General features: G+C 35.6%; 1 protein-coding gene across 7 annotated transcripts in view; it reads right to left on the reverse strand.

The window, feature by feature from the left end:
- Positions 1–19,558, reverse strand: part of ATP9B (ATPase phospholipid transporting 9B (putative)) — a 163,833-nt gene that overhangs the window by 81,191 nt on the left and 63,084 nt on the right. For 6 of the 7 annotated variants that reach the window (XR_007888669.1, XR_007888668.1, XR_007888667.1 and 3 more), the window contains 3 exons: positions 14,015–14,109; positions 6,149–6,229; positions 498–573 (listed from right to left, as the gene is read on the reverse strand). Coding sequence is in view for 4 of the 7 variants with exons in the window: in XM_051611125.1 (XP_051467085.1) it covers positions 498–573; positions 6,149–6,229; positions 14,015–14,109 (252 nt within the window). In the remaining 3 variants the exon portion in view is untranslated. The remainder of the gene's footprint in view (positions 1–497; positions 574–6,148; positions 6,230–14,014; positions 14,110–19,558) is intronic. The other variant, XM_051611124.1, reaches the window with a different exon arrangement.

Genomic DNA, 19,558 nt, shown 5'->3' on the forward strand with positions numbered 1-19,558 from the left:
TATTAAGACTTCATTATTTTAAAATTACATAACTGTATAACTGAACTATACTTTCTGATTAAGATTTGCCTGATTAAAGATTTTAAGCAAACTTTACCTGCAGCACAGAGTATGCATAAAAGAGAAACTCCTACAAATGCAAAGCCACCCTTGTTTCCAACATGAACCTATCAACAGTGAGCTAAACAGAGCACTTTACAACCTGAACTTTAATTCAAACAAAAAGGTCAGTGACTTTAGTGGGATACAAAGGATAGCACTACTGAAACAGCAAAATTTAAGTAAAAAAATAGTAACTATTAAGGAGCATTTAAAAGACAGGAAAATAATGCAAGTAGCATGAAGAAACTGATGGGAAGGCAGACAACACAGAAGATATTAACTGCAAGGAAAACAAAACTATTTCAAAAAGCCAATAATATTTCACATTGTAAAAATAAATATGTTTCCACAGAAGTTTTTAGATACATTACCTGCTTTGCTGTTGCAACACTTACCTGAAGCAACAACAGTGCTTGCCCATAACGTATTTTCTATGCTTAGGCTTTCATGAACTGCTGGATCACTGTCCTCCTGTTAAAAAAATGAACAGCTAGTAAACCAACATCACAAACAGCCATAGTTAAGAACAATGCCGAGCCATCTGAAGAGTAACAACTTGCACAGGATATCTGCATCCTTGTATCAATCATTGTGTAGTAGTATTCACTGCACACACAAAAACAACTTTTTAAAAAAAATGAAATAAGGATTGAAGTTCACCCAATTAAAATAACAGAAGTCAATAGTATTTTAAACTGAACATACTCTTTTTCTCAGATGCATGAAACTGCCAAACAGGTTGCTACACCAAGAACTTCACAGGAGTTACTAACACTAACCACCAAAAATCAATACCCTGTTCTCTATAGGGGTATTATTATCTATAATGCATGTAGTAAGTTACAGTAATCATTCTGAAGCCCAAGTGGCATCATAGCAACTTCAGGGAAGATTATTTAGCGTTCTAAAATGAAATGCACACTTGTGTTGTCTTACTACATACTTACGAAATATATAACCAATGGGAAAAGACTGCCAATAGGAAACTGCTTCCACGATAATTTTAAACTTTACTTTTTTTACTCCCCTCTCCTCCCAAGCAATGAAGGTTGACCGAGTGTAAATAGACTTAATCTCTCATAATCAATTTGGAGCATGTACAGATTTGTTACTCGTTAGCAGCTGTGAAATGTGCTGTTTACAACTGAAGGAAACTTTAGGAGGTAGAATAATTAAGTGTATTGGATTACAGATTGTGCTACACATCTTGCAGGAAAAGGGGGACCACTGATTTATCATGTACGTAATAAATCCTAGAAAATGTCAATAATCAAAACTTACAGCCATTTTTATCTCTGAGTTGAAACAAACACCAAGCACAGGATGAGTTGCTTAGTAATCTCCTTAGTTTTAGACTTTTCTTTTTTAGGAACATACTTTTGTGTGTATTTCAAAAGATTCCTACATATAAAGGAAATTACAATTCTTATTCTTTTAAGTGAAGCAAAATCAGTCTCAAAAAATTATTGTGGGAACTTCTGAGACTCTTCTGCAGAGGCATTACCATCTCCATACTCTAGTCTTGTTCTCTTTCCAGCAGTCTGCTTCTGTCAGGAATAAGACACTAAGCTAGGAGAATTTTTTTTCTGCCTGTTTATTCTTCTGTTAGCAGATTTTAAGACAGTGAATTATGAAACACTTCCATACTACAAGAAAGACTCAAAAACCCTACAGTAATTACGTTAAGCTGACAACATAGTCAGGAGAAAGTTAACTTGTTCAATGTCTACCTGTTACAAGAAATGCCTCCTTTTAGGTCATTCAAAATAGAAAGCCATCTAATGAGCTACATCTCTTCCCACTCACACCACGATGATCAACAGAATACTTTGGCTGATGCATTAGTTTTGCCTTATTTCATGATGATCCTTTCATGTCTTTATGCCCTCCTCTAACATTTCCACCTTTCCACAGTTCATTCAATTTACCAAATACCTCACCTTCCATACCTAGGTGACAATTTAACCTCATTTTTCAATTGTTATAAATTACTTAAATGGAAAATAAAAAGTGTATTTACAGGTTACAAGTTTATCTGTTTCACTTTATTTTTTTTTAGTTTTGGAGAGATGGTAGGAGCAGATGAAACAGGAAAGGAACAAGGACTTCCTGAACAAGACAGGGCCTATGGTAGGAAGAAATGGTTCTGCAAATTTTCTGAGTCTACAGCTAACAATATATGTTTTGGCGTAAATTAAATCCATTGCTCACTCCAGTAGTAGAAATTTCACATCCAAGGGCTTCTTTGTCCAGCTGACAAAGTTTCCACTTAAGGTCTGCTGGGTAGAATTTCATTTGGCAGCTGTATGTTTACTGGTCTTTAAATTCTGAATCAAGTTCATTACCAGTATAGTGCAGTTCAGTATGGCATTCAAGCTCCATAGGCTCAGTTTCTGAAGTCATGTTCAGTACTGGTCATAGAGGTTTAAATTGCCTATGGTTCCTATTCTAGGAAATGAGTGTGCAGCTCTTGCATGTGCAGAGAAAATTGAACAGATGAGCAGTGAAATAAAAATTGAATATATTCTGTCAGTCCTGAATTTGTAATACATGACAAATTTAAAGTAGACTTCAAAGGTACAATTTATTAGTAGTATTTTCAGATCATGATAGAGGGCTTTGAGATTAAATATCCAAGCCTCATATGAATCTTCAATTTGACCTTTTCTAACCCTATTTCTACTCTAAAGGATGCAGCACAAGAACCCCCACCAACTTTTGTAGAATAGTAGAAGAAATAAGCAATATTTTAGTTGAATCACTGAAAAGAAGTTCCCTCTTCACTCCAATCCCACAGTTAATTATTCTTGCTACATTCCTTTTACCAGCATATGTATTTTGAACAGGGTCAGATTAGGCTCTGTACATGTTAGCTTCCTAGTCTGGTTGTCCATATGGCTGTCAGTGCCAGTACAGTAAGTTGAGTAAAAAGGAGCTGCAAATCATAACATCATTCCCTTCAGAGGCAACATAAAATTAAGCCAGATTGACGTGAACACAGCCATTGTTTCAAAACAGATAATTATCTAAGAGCAAATATGAAGTAAAAAAAATGACTCAACATTCTATTAAAACACAAGACTTATCCACAAAAACAGAGATTCTACTTATAAATGAATACACATTTTTCAGTGTTCATATCTTGGTATGTATTTTTCCAAAGTATCAACAACTACATGCAACAGGTTTTGCATCAAGGTACTTTTTTTAATCCTCTGACAAGGTGCTGTATTGGAAAAAATAATACCAAATACTTAAAGACTGTAGAAAGCAAAAGTTTTGTTATAGCAGATGAACTAAATTCAAAGAAATCAGCTCTCTGGGTTTTCTAGTGGAACAACAACAACAAAAAATTAATTTCCAAAAGAAAAATAACCATAATTTAGATATATTCCAAAATTAAATTAAGAGTCTGAGGGGACAGCACAGAGTTGCAATATAAGAGAAATTAAAGGAAAATATTCTTAAGGGAATGGTGGAAGAAGGACCCAAATTAAACCAAAAAACAGCCAAGGCCAAAAGCAGAAGAGAGAGTTTCCACAATTCTGCACAGAAGCTGTAAGCAAAAGGTTAGTAATACTGGTTATGCCTGTATAATACTCTTTGGGTTCCAACAGGTAAAATTGGGTTAAGTATGGGTACCTTTTATTATCTCTGTGTTTTTCTCATGCTTTTTCAGAGTTGATGAAATAGCTTCCTAATTTATCAAGCCTACATAGGAGTATCAGAGAGACAAGACACTCCAGTAGTTGTGTGTAAATCCCTGTTCTTTGTGTCATTATTTCAGAATAAGCTAAGCCAAGACATGTATGATGCCCAGAGAACAAATAAAACAATCTCACACACTTTCACAGAACACTAATTTAGCTCATCTATCATTTCTCAGTAGGATGTCCAGAAGAGGAGAGAGAAATTAATTTATGTCATTATTTAAGGGCCAGACATGATCCTTCCCACATGCCCAAACAAGGACACACACTTTCATGCATTTTCATGACTACACATAACGCGACAAAATCCATGGAGAACAACAAAAAAAAATGACTTCATGTGGAGCTGGCAGACATTAGTAGAGTGCAGTAGAACTTTAACTCCTCCTGATGTCGTTATGCAGGTATACTGCAAAAGGTATCTTCTGTCAGCTATCAAGCTTGCTGTGGATATATTTCTCACACAGATGTACTTAAGAGAAGTTGTTCCCTCATAAAAACTCCGAAGAAGTGCACCTAAGTTTCTGTTTTGTTTTACGGTCATGCACTTTTTGAAATTATCTAAGTTTGTCTTCTACATTGTTAGTACTCTGTCTTCATAATGGGAAAAAAAAAAAAGAGGAGAAAAATCAATGTGCTATTACCCTGTCAACCTACCCTTGCAAGAATTCTTTGAACATCGATGCTTAAGTAGGAAAAATGTATGCATTAGCATCACTAAGCACACTAATTTTTTTTACTTACACATAAAATAGAACTTAGATGCAAAAACTGATTTAGTTTAAGAAGAAAGGGCTCACAGCAGAAATAGAAAGGTAAATCAGTAAACAGGTGTCCTGAAATGTTCCACTGTGCTGAAGGAACACTATTAGAACCAACGAGAAAAAAATCTACAGTGTGATCCATTGTGCATCAATCATGCATCCACAGACAAGTTCAGTTTTAACTGCCCTTCCTACTAAAGCTGTCAAAACAGCACATATGTAAAGCACAAAATACACCAGTTATTTACAAATATCAGGGATGCTTGAATCATACAGCTCTTATTCTTCGTACAAACAGAACACACAACAGGGAGCAACTGTTTAGTGATGATTTCCCAGTGTTTCAATTACACATACCAGAGTTGCTAAAAAGGCTCCAAGGAGTTCAATTTATATTCAGAAAAGTATACACTCAGCCATTGGGACAGGAATAACATGAATTTTACAGCTGTTACTAGAAGTTTCATTTGGACAACTGGTCAATACAAGGTTTAAGTAAACATTGTTGCTTACAGCTTTAGAAGGTGTGGGCAAATGACATTTACTTTGCAGGCAGCATGAAATACATAACTGGTATAAATTAGTCTTTGAGAGCCAACAACTACAATATCTCGTGCATCAGCGTACCTAGAATTGTGAACTGGAATTGCAATTACTGAACAACATCTATTACCAATTTGAGTCACTTGGGTAAAAACCCCCTTCTCTCTACCTCCACAGTAGTTAATTCTCAAATTATTTTAGAAGCAAACTATCAAGAGGACAGAGTCGGACTAAAGTAAAACGATCACTGCATCTGCTACTATAATGCTAGAAACCTGTAAAGTGATTTAAAATGTTACTACCTATTCAAACACCCTGTTCTAAGGGCTTAACTTCAGCTGGCCACCTTTTGAAAAGAACAAAGTCACAAAAGTGATTGCATTGTTATTATAAAATATTCTGGGGTTTATATAATTATAGCTCTAAACAAGATTTTATAAAGCCCCCCATAAGTAGCCTTTAGTTTTATTTTACTTTTTGAGATAACTGAACTTTGGAAGTGCTATCTTTCTCTTCAACAGAAATGCTGTTAAACAAGACATTTCTCTGCACGTAAACTAGTAATTTCGTTGTATCAGGCTACTGAAAAATATTGAACCTGCCGCTTTTTTGACATATATGAACAATATACTAAGTGCCTGGAGACAAGCAATATATATATACACAGTATGTAACAACAATATATTGTATATAACATGTATATAACAATATATATATATGGGGTATATAACAATACATATACCATGTATATATATATAGACAACATACAAACAGTTTCATGTAAACATGTTCTAGTGATGTCAGCAAAGATCCAATTCTTAGATTTTGCATTTTTCAGACATTCTTCTTGCAATACATATTTACCAGGGTATCTTTTATATGAAGTGTTGCCATTATCAGGAACATGGAAAAAAAAAACAAAAACTGTTAAAAGGTAAGGAAAGATCTGATACAACCTGGACACTAAGTATAAGCTTCACTTACACTGAGAAATGGAGAAGCAGAACTGTATCTACATACACTACTTACCCGTGTGAAGGTACCCTCAAAACTGTGAATATCCAGCTGCGGCTTCTGAGCATAAACATAAGCATTGATTGAAAAGAGGTCCTGTAAAAGAGATTAACATACTATTCTTTAAACTTAAATTTACTAACATATTTTGAAGAAGCTTTTAGTGATACAGATGTCAGTTTATGACCCCCAGCAACTGATCCCAAGGTAATTTCATGACATTTTTATCCAACTAAGAAACATGCTGTTTTTTCAGTACATCTTGGTATAAAGGAATCAGATCCAAGATGATAGTCTGAATGTGTCGAGAGTTCAAAAAGTAAACTGTTTTACCTTTATAACATTAGTTATAAATTTCATCTAATTTATTTTCTCTTAACAGCTCTATTTTAATTTATAGTAATGTAATCTTAAAATACTTTCCATGTATTTTCCATATAGTATCTTTTAAAAATAAAGTGGGTTTTGTTTTGAATGCAAAATGAAAACAAAATTGTTTCCCAGCAAGGAAAAAGCCAACCGAATACAGGGGGAAACAATGCAATTGATTCAAGTTCTCTTAATGATCAACCAAACACACCACACACCTCCAGTCAACCCATGAGAAAACCCCATCAGCTTCAACAAAACCTGGATACATCAACAGGATTACTCACATGCTTAAAGTCAGGGATACTCTAATCTAGTCTGAAAAATTGTGATAATATGCATGGATATTAGTACTCATGACAGCCAGAGCCCGTAAACATTCCTACCCTAAAATTAAGAATAAGAGATGCTTAGATACTGTAGTAGCAGGCTCTATAAAAAGATGGTGGTATGGTATAAAAAGGGGAATTAAAAATAACCTTAAAAAAAATCTGAAGAATGTTAGATCTTAAGAGCTGTCCCTAGATGTCCAGGATGGAATAAATGAAACAGTTATTTAATCAGGTAATTTTTCTGAAATATCCACCTCCCTCAGAAAGAATACCACAGATTAATTGTTGAAAATCTGATCCAAAGGAATTTCTTCTCATCACTAAAGGAAATGTTTTGGTGCCTTTTAGACAGTCAGGAACAACAGCAGCTAAGAGATTCCAACCCAAGTAGACCACTCTCATGCATGGATCCACAATCCAGTTTCTACTCTGTCAGATTGTTTCATACCAAATCCCAGTTGATCTAGGAATAATAATCGCTGATGAAATGCAAGAACATCAACCTTCTCACTGGATGTAGTGCCTAGGTTATCTCCATCCTGTATTACTGGATGAGTCTTGAAAAAGGTTAATCAGACACCATCTCTGGGGAAAAGATTACATGGCTACAACCACCTGTCCATGATAGCTAGAATGAGCTATCTTCAAAAGCAGAATTACTTTTACAGTCTCTTTCATAGACATATAACCACATCTTGGCTCAAATGTAGCTAAGCATGATTTTTTTTGTTCATAATTTTACCTACAAGAAAAAATAATCACATTTGAATATTACATAATTTGAATATTACAAAAGTTAACTAAAGTTGCAATTGTCCGTGTTAATGTCTTAAAATCTAACATACTTGTACACTTTTGTTTCTCTGATAAAATGGTTATAGATTTTGATATAATTATTTTTCACTTTTCTAGAACAAAATTCATGGGTTTTAAAAAATATTTTGTTTAGTTTAAAAATGTGTAGCTCTATAAATAAGAAATTTGTATTTCTATTTATGTTCTGCATTCAAGAAATCTCTCCCTTCATACCTTGCAAAAACACATGGACTTTGTACTTCATATACTTTTTAAAACACGAATCGAATTTGAACATTAACTCTCACAAATTATCTTAAACTGTTAGCCATTTATTGCAGTCTTTCACATGAAGTTCATTCATTGCATCCTTGTTCTTCCAACCTACTTTCATCAGGTTCATGAGAAACAAATCATATGAAACTAATACACATGTGGTGTCCTATATCTTCATCATTCACTTCTTTCCAATCTGTTATCACCTACAATTTAGCTAATCCAGGCTATTATGTGTTTTATTATGCAAAGAAAAATAAAGAGTCTCTCAGTAGTGGATAGCACAACAGAAAACTAATACCACACACATACTCATATACACAATAAAAACTGCTAATGAAATGCGTCAACCAAGAACTTCTCTCTTTTCAAAAAATGCCTTAGTAGGAAGCAACATTCGAATAAAAGAAAGCAGAAAGATCCAATTTTATAAGTAAATGGACATTTGTACAGTAATGTATGTCCTTAATTTTCTGTTTTTCTTCTACTGTGGTGTTCTTTGTTACATTTTACATGTAAAATTTCTACATTACCTTAGTATCTTTTCTTTTTATGTTTTAGTTCTCCTTTTGTATTTCTAATTTAACACCTTTGCCTTTTTTTAAAAATTTATTTCAACTTTTAAATAAACTCACTTATCTTTCTGAAAAACTGAGATCTGCACCTTCCTTACACATTTTTGGCACTACTCTGGAAAGCCACAAACTAGAAGGAGTAGAGGAGTCCAAAAGTGCAAGGGTGGTTTGGTGGTGTTTTTTTTTCCAGAACTAAAAACCGTAAGAAAAAACTGTGCTCTGAGAAAAATCCAGGGTAGTAGTTCACTGGCATTTCATTCATGAGGAATAGAAAGAAAAGACATACAAGCATATTACATGTGCTCAATAGCTTTCTGAAGTATTTTTTCATTATTAGGGTAAAAAAAAAAAGGGGGGGTAAGAACTTTCTTCTCTAACCCAATGCTCTGTGCTCCATCATTCTCAGGTCAATAAAATATAGTAGCTGAAGTTTTATAATACAAGGTAAAGAAAGAGAAATCCCAAGTATGATACTGTTATAGAAGTCATTACACATGGACTGCATTCAACAATAAAGGTTAGTGCAAGAGTACAAAGATGTTCCTTCACCTAGTGCTGCCTTCCCAGTAGTAGAAGCTGTATATACCTCAACTCAATGTCTTGAAAAAAAGGAAGGACAGTGAATTTGACATGGATACATCCAGTTTTGTACACAATACTACATAAAAATATAACTTCTGCTCACTGAGCAAGAAAAATTTACCTGGGTAGGATATGTCATTGCTTCCCCCTGTATAAAAGCAGGGAGACCGAGAATAACTTAAAACAAAGGACTTAGTTATATTTTTAAAAAGAGAGACAACTACTTTTTATTAACAATTTAACTAATGAAAGACTTGGTCTTTGTGAAATTCAGCTTCAGTAAAGATTTATTTTCACACTATAAACATGGAACTGCTCATTCACTGAAGTCAAATAGTTCTACTGGTATGTTCAATGGAAACAGTATTCTGCATCTAAAATTACACTGCTTTTAGCAGACAGCAAGGGCAAATGACCTCAATTATTTTCTTATTCAAGGAAAAAACCCTGCTTGGATAAGTGAATTGTAATAGTTCTAGATTAAAACAACTATATGAAAGACTTGACTCTGAAGCAATAAAGATTATTTTTATACAACAATAGAAATTTAAAATTAAATGCATATATTCTTTTTATCTTGGACTTGAAAATAATAATTCAGAAGAATGCATTTCATCCTTCTAGACTGAAAGTCAGGAAATTACTTGATGATGGTACAGCAGCGAAAATCTTCTCTTTTGCCTTTCACAGTTTTAAAAACCACTGTAAAGTTATCAATAACATAGAAAAATCTCCTCTATTAGGTCAAGGGCAACATTGTTCACCTTACTTAAAGATCATTAAAATACATTCTTAATCATAACATGTAGTTCATTACAAATAAAATTGCCTTTCGTTCAATAAAACTAATTAAATGTAAATGGTATTGTTTACTGCTGTATGGATCTTCTGATATAAATCAGCAAGTCACCATTTATTGAAAATTACAGTGACCTCATTGCTGTTAATAAATTTAGTTGATCACGCAAGCTAGAGAAGAATGCCTTTGAGTGTGCCTATCACCAGAACAACTCCCTTCACCTATAACTATGAAACTGCAAGAAACCTAATCTGGGTGTTACAATATTTGCTGCTCAGCCGTCATTAAATGACTTGCTGAAATTTTAATTCTCTGATCACATTAAGTGCTTTAGAAAGACAACAAAATCTGTACTGGTCATCTTGGTGGTGTCATTTGTTCTTTCAGGAAAGCTCTGAAGGTCTGCAGGTTTGTTTATTCTGTGTGTCACAGTGGGTAAGGTTACAGAGCTGCTCTGTTGACACAACTGACAGCTTATGCCAACACAAAATACTCACTGCCTTTATATCAGATAACTAAAGAAATCAAAACGAGCTACAACTATGGAGAGTATATTTTGTCAAACACGTGACCAAATTCCTTATAGGCTATTTTCTGTTCAGCTTGCACATACTTTTTTTTAAAAAAAAACATTTAAGTATGAACTGTAAGCACAAGCTTTCAAAACGCCCTTCAAGCACATGGAGAAGACACTGAAACAGGTGTTGCTTTACAAGTGGAGAGTCCCATTATTCCAGGAAAAACACTAATGTAATGAAGTGCTACTGAAGACAGAAAGTGAGCTGAAACTATTTGATCCACTACAGCAAAAACCCAGAATGTCAGTCCAGAGACAGCAAGGGCAAAACGCCAGACCTCAGAGATGTCACCCTGCACCCCTACCCGGCTGCTTTATCACAAACACATACAGAGTAAACCTTAGAAACCTAACCCACTTTTGTAGCCACCCCCACGAACAGGAGCCTTCAATCCGGTTCAAAGGCAGCACTGAATAAAACATCAGCTTCCTGCCTCTGAAACAGACAAGACTAACAGCCCTTTCGCTCCACCGAACTCTTTGCAGGCCTCGAATGTATCGCGCTCTGCCCCTTTTCTTCACCGCGCCTTTCCACGAAAGCCCCGCACGCCGCCCAGCCTGGGGCGAGCACGGCGCCCGCACGGGCTGCTCCCCGGCCCGGAACCGCAGGGCTGCTGCTGGGGCGGGTTCATTCTCAAATCAAACCAAACCAAACCAACAACAAAAAAACCCCACACATAAAAGCCATACGCACACCAAAAAAAACCTTTACAGCAAAACAGTTTTCATTAATAGCTTGATTTAAAGAAGCTGAAGCAAAACTTTTAGAGAGGTGTTCCCTGAAGTGCCTCTCTTTCACCCTGTCAGTTATTTTGGGAGCAAATACGGATGTGCTGCCCATGCTGTGCATCACATAGTGCAAAAAGAATGAAAAGAGGACCACTCCTCAGCAGCTCCTTCTGGCAGGAGGGATCAGCGTGGAGAAGAGAAGGCTGTGGGGAGACCTTACAGCAGCTTTCCAGTACCTGAAGGGGGCTACAGGAAAGTTGGGGAGGGACTATTTACAAGGGCTTGTAGTGATAGGACAAGGGGTAACGAATTTAAACTGGAAGGGGTATATTTAGGTTGGACATTAGGAAGAAATTCTTACCTCTGGGAGGGGTGAGACACTGGCACACGTTGCCCAGGGAAGTTGTGGATGCCTCTCCCTGGCAGTGTTCAAGGCCAGGTTGGAAGGGGCTCTGAGCAACCTGATCTAGTGGGAGCCCATGGCAGGGGGGTTGAATCTAGATGATCTTTAAGGTCCCTTACAAGCCCAAAGAGTTCTATGAGTCTATTATTACAATTCTATGATTCTCCCAACATATTATAGAGGAAAGGAAACCAAATATAGAGATGCAGCTTATTACTCTACTAGGAACTACAAAATTAGGCTTAGAAGAAAAAAAAAAATCTGTAATGCTATCTTTGGTTAGTCTGCAATTCATGGCTTGCTTAGACCTTCTTGCTAATCTTCTCAAGTTGTCCATCCACAGAGCTCCTTTAGATGGCTGATACCCTTGCATGATTGCCATCCCAGTAAAGGTAGAAGTGTCTTTACAGGAATTAAAGAAACACTAATGTGCTTTCCAGAGGAATGGAAACAACCTTCTGGGATGTGAACTTGCATTATCTTCTGTGAAGGACATGGGGATCCCCTAAAAACACTGACATTTGGGTGGATTAGGCTACCAATTCCCCAAAATAATTCCTAGGCAGATGGGGCTTAAGAGTAAAGCAGATATATGACATGACCACTGCAAACATTCTAAGGACAGCTGGGAAGCAGCCATTTAAAACTACTTCACTGAAGAACAACCAAGTGTCAATGGTTTGACCAAACCACACCGTATGGAAATTGGGAGATAGTTTTGTGTAGTTGGCAGGAAATATTATACCGAGTTTCAGTTACTTCAGAATGACATGTCAGCTTAATGCAAAGTCTGGGCTACAGTGGTTAACCACCAGTAACTCAGTGATGAGAGAAAGCGCAGGTACATCAACCGCTTGGTGGCTTCCATTTGCTGCTGGTGGCCAGGGAAGATCGGTTGAGTGTACATAGCTCCTTGATTAACTGCAATGAGTCTCAATAAACCAAACCTCAGAACACTGAAATTACAACCAGCAAAGAGAACTCAAAGAGGCACTGCTCTGCACAAGGAGTTGTTTGCTGAGTGCAGTCAGTGATGCTTCCAAAACAAAAGAGAAATAAAATATAATAGCTAAGGTGAACACAGTTGTAACTATCTGAAATAACTGTTCAATAAAAATAAAAAACCAACCAACCAAACAACAAAACAAACAAAAAGAATAACAAAAAAAGCCAACAAACCTAACCAACAAACATAGCAAGATAGAAAACTGACTGGATTTTAGTCAAATGCATGCATCCATTTCAAATGGGGGCATGATTGTTTTTAATGAGAAAACAAGACAGGCCAATGACTAAATTGTACAAACCTACAAGAGAGGCATTATTACAAATACTAAATTCAATTGCAGGTTACAGAAACTTACTGAAGTTTGTTCTTGCAGCAGAGCTCCTGTGTTGGAGCCTGACTTGGCATCTCTGTCTGGCATGACCATCCTTCAGCTCCTTCCTAATCCTCTACATTGAAACCTAGCTATTTTTTCCTCCTCCTCCATCATATGTGAAGCCAGTAGCCAAAACACTATGAACACAAGAAAAAAAAAAAAAATCTCCCTTTCTCCAATGTCAGTATGGCAGCAACTCTGTAATTCTGGAAGAGTAACTGCAGAAGTCCTGCTAAGAGCCGGCAGCCAATCTCTATCAAGATGGCATATAAACAGTCCTCTTTACATACATTTGCTTTTAGTAAAATACCTAGAGGATTTATTGCTGTAACACCAGAAATTCTGTACAGGAAGATTTCCACAAGTTTGTAACTTGGGCATATTTTCAGAGGAAGTCTGTTAATACCAAGCCAACTCTCCTGTATAATAGCAAGCTTCCACAGTACCAGGGACACAATTCAGCTTCTCATTAAGAGAGACACAGTTCTACATATTTTTGTAGATACCCATCTATTTTAAATGTACATACACGTGTCCCTTTCCATGATTTTAAGCTACCCATGACACAACACACATACGCCCTCCAAAAATAAACACAATCAAGCAACACTTAAGAGAGTACTCCTTGTCAGAATTTGGACATTGCACCTAGTTAGACAAAAAGCACCATAACAGAAAGCACTTCACCTTACAAGACTTTTATTTCCCAGCCTTTCAAGTTAGTGATTAAAGCAACAGTTCCTGATGCAAGGATGACTTGCACTTGTAGTGTAACACTTGGTTGAAAATACTTCAGTTGTGATATGCTTCTGTGGAGTATGGATCTTGGTGGGGACCAGAATGAGAACAACTATAAAAATCCCATTCTGTCTCAGTTTCTTGTAAATGTAAAAACCCCAATATTTGCATAACCAACTTCTCATTCCCTGGAATATCCATCTTGTATTTTTTGCAAAAAGTAGGACTTTGGTAACGTATATCTCACTACTTACAATAATTGTAACAAGAGATAGATACGCATCCATGGAAGGTACCTTAAAAGAAAACAGATAAAATGCTTACCCCCAAAGCTGGCAATCTTTGTGTGCAACTGACAGCAACCTTCAGTTTCCAGTCTGTTTCTCCATCGAGCTGGTCAGTTCGAATGAAACATGAACCTTGAAGTTACAAAAAGACAAACTATTTTTCATCTCAAAAATTCAGTTTGTGTCAAAAAATTCAGAACAGTGAAAATAAAGCCATTTACAACAATTTTTAAATAAATGTGCTACATATAAAATAATTGATATTTTCAAGTGTCTTTGTACTTTCTTACTGAAATGCTCCAGATACCACACAATAGCACAATTTTTCTGATAAAATGAACATTATGTCTGTTTATGAATGGGAGGCTCGGGTGGTGGGGAAATCCTAGTCTACAGGTCTTAATAGTTTCTAAACAGGCTTCCAAATGTTCTCAGCAAGAGATACAACTTCCCTGGCTGAAACTGAAACAAGTTTTATATTTTTCTTTCTAGAATTATGTCATTTGTACAGTTCCAATACAATGGAATGATGCACGTGATTTTTGTCTCTTTGCTGGTATGGCATCACAAACTTCCACTGGCTTCTCTGAAAAATATTTTAAATAAAACCTTAACCTGAATACCATTCAAAATAATACGGCTCTCAATGTATTATACTTAATTTTTAATAGTCTGTAATTGTCAAGGATCCAAGGCTAAAGAACCCTGTCAACATATGTAGTACTTAAGACAAAGACAGACTGATACATACTGAAGAGAATCAGTATGCTTTACAGAGAGAAGACTAGTATTCAAGAAACAGAAAATTAAGACCACCACAGAGCTTCCCCTCGCCCCAGTGCCGAGTTTGATGGATATCATCAAGCATTACATAGGTTACTAATGTAAGATTAAAAAAAGACTGCACATGAACATTGCAAATTTCGTAAAATCATATACAACTAGCCACCATTTTCATGTAGTTCAAAGTCTTTAAAAAGGTGGTGATATTTCAGCAATTCTCTTCACAATTGCTATACTAAATAAACCTCAAATATTTCTGAAGTAACAATTACAACTTCCACTATGCTGCAGCCTAACATCTGTATACACTATTGTTACTGTGTGTTATGGGAGTTAAAAAAAATATTTTCCTAATTATTTGTAAATTTTAAACAATGTGTATAGACATACATTAATATATACCCATATTTCCTTCTACATTTCAACCAATCCAATAAGAACTAACAAAGTAGTTACATCACTAGAAGTGATATGGTAGCTATTAAACTGAAGTAAACACCGGCAAATGAGTTTATATTCTGAGTCTTCTTGCACAGACAAGAATACAATGTGCTCTTAGCTTTGACTCTAATTGGCAACACATCAGAAAAGGGTACCTACCACTGAAGACAAAATAAACAGATTCTTTTATAGGACACATGGATCCCAATGTAAGTAAAATCTAGCGGAACCCAATGTTTTATTCATCAAGGCCTGTAAATTAAGCAGTTCAATGAGCTAATGGTCTGAAAGGACATGCCTGAGACAGAAGCCACCTGAAATTATATCTGACTAGAAGGTAGCATTTTTGCACAACAGTCTTGAAAGTAGCTTACAAACCTTCACATAACAGCTGTATTTACATTAAGAGCATAATGAATAAACAAATATGTAAATATTAATGTAAACAGCTCTCAGAACACCTTAGCACAACTACATTTCACCCAACGCACAGAGCTGCAAAATGCAAAGCAGTATCTGAATCTCTTGAAAAGCTGATTTTAAATTCTTGACAGGATTCTTTATGGATTTTCTTCTAAAAATAAATTACTATAAAGCACTTTTTGAAGAGTCCAGTGACATGCAATGCATTATTACAATGATGGGTGAGGTACCTAGGAACAGCTAGAAATACCATTTCACCTCACTTTCTATCCTGGGCAGAGATGAGCCTACTTTCCATCATACTTTTCCTGTACAAGACATTTCATGGTTCTCTTTACCCCTCCTGTCAATGGTTGCTCTCTTCCATCAATTTCATTTAGAATTATACTATAGATCAATGCAGTTCAAGACCAGTGTGGCTCCTGTGAATGGTTGACTGCACATATATTCATTTAATAGAGCTCACACTATGACATGTATTGGCCAGCTGCATTTCCTCTCCACTTCAGCAGTTAATTTCATCAATAACTTATCTCATAGCCTGTTTCCCTTTTATCCAGAAAAAAGGGACTGCCTTCTGCCAAGTCAGCTTTCAATAGTGATCACAACAGCAAAACTGAAACAATACCATCCTCCTCTACTTCAAATCCTACTGCAGATTTGACTAATTATTTTAATTATACAACGAGATACTGACTTTAAACCTGGTTTAAGTAAGCTATAAACATGCGTGATTAAATATGTAATTAAAAAAAAGAAATGTATAAAAACAACTCTTCACCCCTACCAAGCCCTCGCACCTAAAAAAAACTAAGTGTACCCCATTGTGTATTGTGTGGAAGACACATATACTTTACCTTTGAAAGGTATTTGAGTCAGTAGTACATAAAACTTCTAAAAATCAAAGTCTTCTGAAAAAATTGCTGCTGTTGTAACAGCTGCATTTTGAAATGCCTGGAAGCATTGCCCCCCTCACACCCCAATCACAAAAATAAAAAACTCAAGCAAACCAATGCAGAAAAAAATTGTTACGTACTTCCACAGAACACTAAGTCAGTGTTAAAAATCTCTTACATTTCTACCTGAATATGACTTACCAGGAAAAAAACTTCTAGACAAATACCAGGAACTGCTGTTCCCTCTGAATTCAGTAATTCTTGAACCTGACAATTATTCGACAGCACACAAAGAATAGAAAATTAAGTCTGTGCTGCATAAAGGCAAATTCATGAAGTATTTCAAATATTTACCAATCAAAGCATAGCTATCTACAGAAAAAAACCCCAACATTTTCATAAGGCTACATATAAAGGAGAATGAATAAAATTAAACCTTTTATTTTAGACAGTGAGGGCACTCAGATGCTCATTTCTCCAAAACAATACACCGTCAATTCAAGATTAGCAGACAAGTTGACCACTGTGAACATATCTGAGTCATTTCTGTCTCTATAGGGAAAATTTTGGAATTAGTTAAATCAACCCTTAAATTCGAATTCAAGGAAATTACACTGCGTTTAAAGAGTTTCATTATTTATTGCAAGTGGTGCAAACTAATACGTGAGTATATTTCAACTAAATTACAAGAACAGAATATTAGTCTAATCAGTTGAAGAGGGGCATAAATCACTTTAAAGAATGTCCATGCAAGGTGCTGCTCAAGTGCCTAGTTAAACGGATTTTTAAAAAAAACATTTCAGTTGAAATCTGAGAAACTTGTATGCTTGGGGAGTAATAATGGATAATTCCATTTTCTGTGTTTTAGTAAAAGTTCAACTATTTGATGGCTGTCCAAAATTTACTCTAAGACTGCTTTTCTGTGGAAAAACAGCACCTCCAATACAAAGGTTGAAAACAATGTTTTAAAAACCTCAAATAACTATGAAACTTTAAAATAAAAGGATCCATTAAGACTTCTTGCTTATGGCTATTTGAGATCCTCTGGATTAAAAAAAAAATATTTTTAAAAAAGCTTTTGTGTGTTAATAGAATAATGAACAAAAATAATGTTTTTTTCAGTAGCTTTTATAGTGTTTTGAAAGAGATACAAAAGCTCATCTATAATGGCACTAATTTAGGGACATGACATGCCTGGTCTTGATTTGTCAAACAAAGGTGCAGTGCTCGATACAGAGTAAGTAGGAAGAGTCCTACTAATTGTGTACTGGACTTGAGGTTTTATTCAGAAGATAGACGCAGGACATGTACACGTCAAATGCCTCTAAGAATGGTTTACACTTGCATATCCATCAGTGACCTCTTTTGTAGGACTGCTTACATCTAGTGATCTGGAAGAAAAAGTCCCTGAGCACACTTTTTTCTACTAAATACAGGATGAGCTTGGAAAATGCTGGTCTTATTTTAGCCTTAAACATGGGGAAAAAAAGAAAAAAAAAAAAAGGAGGAAAAAACCCAGGAAAAAAATACCCTGCAACCCAGAAAGGGAAGCTTCTTAATTAAGTAATTAATTACATCATTAGGTTCCTCTTAATACTATGTATCGTTATCATCAGATAGCCGCATCTTGTATTTTTATACTACTAAACTTGCTATTCATGTCTTAGGCATTAATTTCTTTGTGTGCTCATATCTTTAATTGTCTGAAATTATAGTAACGTACATAAACTCGTGCTACCATCAACCACTTAAATTTTATTTTTATATACACACTTCCTAGTCTTAATTACAGTTTTTAATACAGGTTTCTGAAAACAAGCTGTTACTTTGGATGATACATATTTTCTTAAATGTATTCTAGCTTACAGGGTTTTTAAAGAAGTCACTCAGAACAGAAAAACTATGTATTATTTATTCCTACTTTATTTAATTTGGAAATGTTTCCGATAAGCGGAAAGATGCATAATTCCTTCTTAAAACAATAAGCTTACTATTCATCCTATTTGTGAAATAGTTTCCAGAGAAAGTGTGGCTAGTACAAGAAACCCAGAATAGCAATTTTGATAGACTAAGAGTAATCTCCTTTGTAAAAGAAATATTTTTAACTATTCTATATAAAACTGTATCAGCTGTTTTTCATAGAAGGCTATAATGAAGCAACAACAAAAACAACATTATTCCAAGTATTTGAATTGCATCTGCCTTTTAATATTTGCAGTAACTGTGGAAATAAAATCAACTACCCTAGAGAAGTTGGTTTAGCTTGCTGCAGAAACAAAACTGTGTGTAATTTGTAGCATCTCCTGTGTATTACATACATTATTCTCTCAGAGATGTTTTAGGGAACAGCTCTTTACTAGAAGACTGCAACAGAGCTTCTTAATAGCCTAGTGGGTATCCTAAAATAATCAGACAGAGACAGAATATCCTACCAGTCATACAAGTATGGTCTCGTGTTCTGAGTTAAGCAGTAATACTCTTGAATAATCCAAAACTGGATAACTGAATCCAAATACCTCAAAAGGCATGCATCAACTCCTAGAAATTCCTGCAAATCGGATCCTGAAAATGGCAAAGAAAATTTAGGTAGAGTGACAAAATGAAAAGACAGTTTCCTCCCTGCTTCCTTCTTGATCATTAAGTTTAGTGGCTTTGTTTTTACAAAGAGAAGGTGAGAAAGAATGCTAATTACAGAATGGCCAGGGTTGGAAAGGACCTGTGAAGATCTAGTCCAACCCCCCCACTATAGCAGGATCACAGAGTAGATCACACCTAAAGCACTTGCTTTCCAGGACTGGCCAGGTTTCTCAACTAATAGCAACAAAGAGAAACTAAGATTGTTTTCTGGCAGTAAGAAACTAAACTATCCCACTTGTCCTGTACCCAGAACTTAATTTTCAGTTCCCCACTTGCAGTTCCCAGTCTGAAAGAAGAATCTGAGAAAGAAGCTCCAAGTCATAAGATGGAAGAGACAAGTCTGAATTCAGAGGAAAAAAAAAACCCTAAGGACTAACTTATTGTGACTACCATTAAAAAAT

This window comes from Apus apus, chromosome 2 (assembly GCF_020740795.1).
Source record: "Apus apus isolate bApuApu2 chromosome 2, bApuApu2.pri.cur, whole genome shotgun sequence".
Lineage (NCBI taxonomy): Eukaryota > Metazoa > Chordata > Aves > Apodiformes > Apodidae > Apus > Apus apus.